The sequence below is a fragment of the Meles meles genome, chromosome 18 (genome assembly GCF_922984935.1).
Source record: "Meles meles chromosome 18, mMelMel3.1 paternal haplotype, whole genome shotgun sequence".
NCBI lineage: Eukaryota > Metazoa > Chordata > Mammalia > Carnivora > Mustelidae > Meles > Meles meles.
Window position 1 is genome coordinate 73,135 of NC_060083.1, and position 6,000 is coordinate 79,134.

The following is a 6,000-nucleotide window of genomic DNA, read 5'->3' on the forward strand; positions in this document are numbered from 1 at the left end:
TAAACAAAGTGTTATTGAGCTTACAAGTGTCCGTTGCATATCGAATATGCTCCCCATTACAGGTGCTGATGAAAAGCTGAACCTGTGAGAACAGCGTTTCGAAGTCAGGAACACTAGGCATGGAAAACTTCACAAATCTGGAAGAAAGAGAAAAGCATCAATCCATCCTGATATTTCATCAGGGAAACGGAGAAGCAACTAAGGCCAGAAGGCGAGCCTCTCTCCAGTGCTCGATGAAGGTAAATGAGCCACAATCTTTTAAAAAACTAAGAAATGCACTGACCTAATTCTTGGCACAATCAAGACACAGAACATAGGCACAAATAAAGGTCGAGAAAAATATGCTTAATAAAGAACTTTGAAAATAGAAAACTCCCTCAAATGAGGCCAAACACCATGTGGTCTAATATTCACGAGGGAACTGAATATAAATTTCTACCCCCAAATTTTCCAAACCATTTTTCTTTGGCGCACCAAGGTGCTTAGGGCTATTTACTCATTTGAAAAGCAGTTGTTGTTGTTCTTGCTCTGAGGACAGACCAAAGGGGGACAAGAACTGAGAACGCCAGACTGGCTCGAGGCTGCAGCCGTGGGTCACGGGGTGCTGTGGTCCATCCCACCAACTGATGGGAAGGCCAGAAAAGGGGGGAAGGGAGGACACAGATGATCCACCCTGAGTCACTTGGCAGATGGGACCTTTCAACGACACTCTGAGAGGGGGCCAGAGACAGGTTTGGGGAGGAAATCAGATACGCTACTAATGCTCCCGCACCGCGTACAAGTAAACTACAAGCTCTTCTATTTTGCAAATAAATGAATTGCTGAAACTAACTTCAAGAAAAATGAAATGGATATTACTGCCTGAACACACCTGCTTCTACGTGTTCACATTTGTCCTCCTGTCTATGTGTTTATTACCCAACTTAACAGTGTGACCACACACCTGTAACCGAACATCTCATCAAAATGTATCTCAAACAATCTCATTTGGGCTTCAAAATTGGTCCGTGTGGCCCTGTGATTTCCATTTTATTAAGTACAAATATGAAGCCCAGGGCCCCACACTTTGTAAGTGAAAGCTCTTAATTCAAATCCAGGGTACTCAGAAACAAGTTCAGGGTTCCCTCCAGGTTTTCTTTTAAGATATACCTTCGAGCTTCGAAATGCTTTCCTGTACTTGACTTCCCTTGATACGCATCAAGATGGAAGTGTGTGTGTGCATAAAAATGCGTGCTATCTGGTTTTAACCAGCAAACACACAGAGGAGAAATCTTTACCTGCCCGCACCATCCCAGAAGAACCTTCTGCAACGGTAGAAATATTCTTTACCTGTGCTGTCCAACACAGCAGCTACATAAGGCTACTGGGTACTTGACGAGCAGCCAGTGGAACTGAAGGGTTACCGTTCATGAATTTACATTTCAAGAGCCACATGCAGCTAATGACTACCATGTTGTAGCCCACAGCTCCAGACTTATTCTGACGGTCTCCTTTCTAAACTCTATTCTAACACATCTTTGCCTAAGAATTGCTGGGCCAGTGGAGCCAGACCCTGCTCGAAGTCCACTTCCTCTGGATTTATTTACAGTGTTTCAACTTTCACGACAACCATAACACTTCCAATCTGTCATACTAAAACACCAAGAGAAAAGAATTCTGTCACGCACACAGAGTTACAAGGAACCCTAAATGAAATAAGATCTATTTCATTTGGTCTTGACCAGCTTGACCTTGTTTGAAGGGAACCGGAAGCAACGTTGCTGTGGATCATTGGTAATTTCACTCAACACGTCCCACCGTGCCCTGTGCCATCACTCTCCCTACTAGCTTTCTGAGGTAGGAAATGTGGACGATTCGACAGACGACATGAAGAAAAGTATTCAGATACATGCAAACCATAGGGCCCACAATTGAGATAGCCGTTTGATTTTTTAAAATAAATTTCAAAATGTGTATAAACATAAACAACAGTTGAAAAATTATAAAACTGAAAATACAACACACCATGATTAGCTGGGATGAGGAAAATGTTAACTACGGTGACTTAAACGCAAACTTGTGCAAAAGAGCGCAATGTTGTTTACACGGTTTACTTTTCTACACCAAAAAAGTGACAGCCAGAAAGTGCAGAGCACTCAGGGTTAGCAAGCACAGAACTGTAAAAGAAGATGCCCCTTACAAAACAGCAAGGACGCCTAAGGAGTGCTCTTGTACATCCAGAGCCCCGAGCACAGTGTCCAGATGGGATAAGTTCTTTGCAAGGAGTTCCCCACTCTTGTTGATCAGTTCACAAAGCTGAGTCATTTGCCCTGGAAAACAGGAATAACACTATCATTCAGTTACGCACTAAGAAACTACAGAAACTAACCACAGACTTCATACCCCAGCAAGAAATAACTTAATGATGATTTCTTGTAGCTCCTTCATTTCAGATGAGGACTCAGCAAGGCCAGAGACGTGAAATGGCCTTGACTATGACCTCAAAACCAGACCTCTGATTTCCCTCTGGCCCCTGAAAGTTTACCCGTTCCGTCCGTTCTCTCTTCCATTCCCCAAGTCAGAAATGTACACGTTCCCGTCACCACCACTCTCATCTCCCTCTCTGTATCCAAAACATCACCAAACACAATTTCACTTTTAATTTGACTTCCTAAGTCTCTTAGCTCCATTCCTTTTTCTCTCCCCTGCCTTAATGCAGACCCTGATCGTTCCTTGCCTGGACTACATCATAAATCTTTGAAACAGTCCCCCTGCTTCTCTCTTTCTCTCCTCCAACCCATTCTCTATACTGGTACCTGTGGGAGCTTTCCAAAATGTAAAACTCAATCAAATAACTCCAAATGTTTTAAGAAGTATAATCCCTCAGCCCACTAACAGGGCCCTGACCCTCCCCAGCCTTACCCCCTGCTGCCCTCCCCGTTTCAACACACACACCTACTCTGGTCACACCAAGCTCAGAAAATTCACACAACATGTCATGTTCTCTAACCTTTATGCCTCTACATATCCTGTTCTCCATGCTTGGTCTTCCCTCCTTCACTCTGTTCCCCTGGATCTTCCTCTTCATTCAACAATCAGTCTGGGCCTTCTTTGAACCCTCATCTCATGCCCTCTCCCCTAGCTAACTTGAAAATGTGTTCTCTCTGTGTCCTCTCTGCACCTCCTGGGGTTGTGGTGGTGAATTAATTTAACATAAAGTCAGGCCGATGGGCTGTGTCATTTCTCCAGTTTCAGAATACAGTGCTTATTAGCCTGTCAATCAGCAGCCTGTTAATTAATCTCCTAATTGATCCACTAATTTTTCTCACATCCCAAAATGTTATGTTTTAACAAAAGGTATAGACTGTAATTAGGCCTGAGTTGGTACTCTGCAGGAGACGCACTGATTTCGATGGGTTACACTGATACCAGACAGTACGGGCACACTCTATACTTCCAGATGCTACTAGCTGTCTTTCCCGGGGGATGAGGTTGACACGTATGGGGTTTATATAAGTCCATGCGCCACAACCTCTTGTCTCCTCCTTTATAGTTCTCTTTTGTATTTTGAACTTCAAGCTATACACATCAGCTATTTGTACTTAGTAGCCAAGGGACTTTTTTTCCTTATCAAAACCCCCAAAAGCACTTAAATAGTATAATATTTAAAATCCAAGTGACCATAGCTAGGAACTTTGGTAATTTTGTTTCTGTCGCTTCCCTACTATAATTTAAAATTTTCACCAAAAATAAAGAAATATACTATATCACATGCACTGCAAAATTTAAAAAAAAAAATCTGTGATCTAATTAATTACCATCTTTCAAGATAACACAAGTCGAATGGGGGAAATGCTATCATTTTATCACAAATCTCACTGGTAAATGTGAAATCGCTTCTTCTAGTTAAATAATCTACTCACTACTCTAAATAAACTTGCGATGATACGAAACACAGAGAAATAAGCATTTCAGTCCATTATTTTCCCCCAATTAAGTAACCAATGCAGAGCTGAGACTTAAAGTCAAAGCTGGGTCACTATGAAACCCTACGATCGTTAACTCGTGCGGGCCAAGGAGAGAGGCAACGGGGTGCTCTGACATGAGCCCAGAGCTGTGGCCGGCGAGAGTTCCTCTACTCAAAGAAAGCTGGATATTATGAAATTGCCTTTGCTTACGGTCCACATTAGAAAATTCTGAGCAGGAGCAGGAAAAAGAGAAACTCATCAACACTTACTGTGCAGGGAGCGTGAGGCACAGAAGCCACAGGCAGTGGAAGGGTCCCGGTCATCTCTGCCTGGCAGCCTGTGCCTTGCCCAGCAAGCATACAAAGCTTTCGGGGACCTCACTTGACGCTAAATACTTCCACTTTGTGAGAAAACCGGCCCAGGGAAATTAAGTGGCTCACATGGGAAGGGACTGACAAGATTCCAACCCAAATCTAAGCAGCTGCGGTACATCCCAGGAGGCAGAAGCCAAGTCGTTGGTGGCGTGAAGGAAGGCAGGAAAGAGCGGTTTCTTCGCCCCAGGGACTGCGAGTCTGTGCCTTCGCCGCGGACCTCGCTTCCGCAATGACAAGGGAAAGCACGGCTTTCCGTTAAGCACGGCTGGTCCGTCAACGGACGGTGACCGTGAGGGCACGCCCCCATTTTACAAGGGAGAGAGACTCAAGAGATTAAAGGCGACACGTCCAAGGTCACGCAGCCCCTCGAGCTTTACAGCTCCCCGCGGCCAGCCCTAGCTGACGGCGGCATCTCCCGCGCCGCGCGTAGCTGCTCCAACGCCGGCACAGGCTTCCTCCCATCCAACCCCAAGGCCTCTCTGAAGCAGGACACGGGTGCTGTAGAGACGAGAAACCGGGCGGCTAACGGCCCTTCCCAGCCTGCAGCTGCAGCTTCAGTTCCGAGCCCGGCGTTCCCGATCCCGGTGATGAGACGAACGAACCCGGGGGTACGAACACTTAAGCAATAATGGTCACCGTCCCACCCTGGAAGCGGAGCCCGACCCGCGAGAGCTCGCTCGGCGCTCTGCCCGACTGGAACCGGCGCGGAGGCTTCCCAGGGCGCGCCGGCCGACGAGCCTCCGGGCCAAGGCACCCAGAAAGGATCCGTCTCGCGCCCGCTGGCGAGGCCTAGTGTAGAGGCGGCCAGGCGCCACCGTGACAGACGAGGCCGTGCACCAATCACCACCGGCAGGGGAGGCCGAAGGGCCAACCGGCGCTCGGGAAGGCGCCAGCGGAAGTCACGCCCCCAAAACTGTCAAGAGAAGCGCCCGGGTGGAAGGGGCCCGGGCCGGGGGGAGGAGGGTCCCGCCAGCCCCAGGGACGGGAGGCGGCCAGGTCGCCGCGCGCACGGAGCAGACGAGAGCGCAACGGAGACCGAAAGCGCGCCCGACCCCTCCGTGGTCCGAGCGCCGCAACCCCGAGCCCGGCCCCGGAGACGAGGCTCGGGACGAACAGGGAGGTCCCAGCCGTCCGCGCTGGCGGCTGGGGTTGCAAGCCCGTCCCCGCAGCCCGGAGGGCCCGCCAGGCCCAGCCCGGCGGCCCAGGGCCTCACCTTGAGCCGAGAGCTGTCGGACACTGTTCACGAACTGCTCTAGGGCAGACGCCATGTTTCCCCCCGGCGGCCCGAGCAGCGGCGGCAGCTCACGCGGGAAAAGGCGGCCGCTGTCGGAGGAGGGGCCGCGCCGGTCCTCCACGGGGCCTCAGCCGCGGCCGACGTCACTTCCGCCGGCTCAAGCACCGCGAGAGCACACCTCCTGGGAACTCGTTACTGTTCCCATGGAAACAGTTCCGCGTCTCCGCGCAGCCGGAAGTTCGCGTTCTTTTCCTTTTCCTCGGGTGTGCTTGTGAATTCCTCCGGGTATTTAATGGGGTGATGGGCAAAGGAGGAAATTCAACTTGTAATTAGGCGCATATTTCTCGGATTTTGCTGGGAATGGCGGTCCCATTTTCCACCCGGCCAGATCCTTCCAGCCTGGCTTCATTCCCACCTCTTCCATGCGGCGCTTCTGTCGTGAAGA

At 49.3% G+C, this 6,000-nt stretch overlaps 1 protein-coding gene across 2 annotated transcripts in view; it reads right to left on the bottom strand.

Moving 5' to 3' along the window:
- COPS3 (COP9 signalosome subunit 3) overlaps positions 1 to 5,688 on the bottom strand; it is a 28,149-nt gene extending 22,461 nt beyond the window's left edge. Inside the window, exons 1-3 of one of the 2 annotated variants that reach the window (XM_045985185.1) lie at positions 5,535 to 5,688; positions 2,180 to 2,309; positions 25 to 137 (exon numbers count right to left, since the gene is read on the bottom strand). In XM_045985185.1, coding sequence (XP_045841141.1) covers positions 25 to 137; positions 2,180 to 2,309; positions 5,535 to 5,589 — 298 coding nt within the window. In that variant the 5' untranslated portion in view covers positions 5,590 to 5,688. The remainder of the gene's footprint in view (positions 1 to 24; positions 138 to 2,179; positions 2,310 to 5,534) is intronic. The other variant, XM_045985186.1, reaches the window with a different exon arrangement.
- Positions 5,689 to 6,000: the final 312 nt, after the last annotated feature.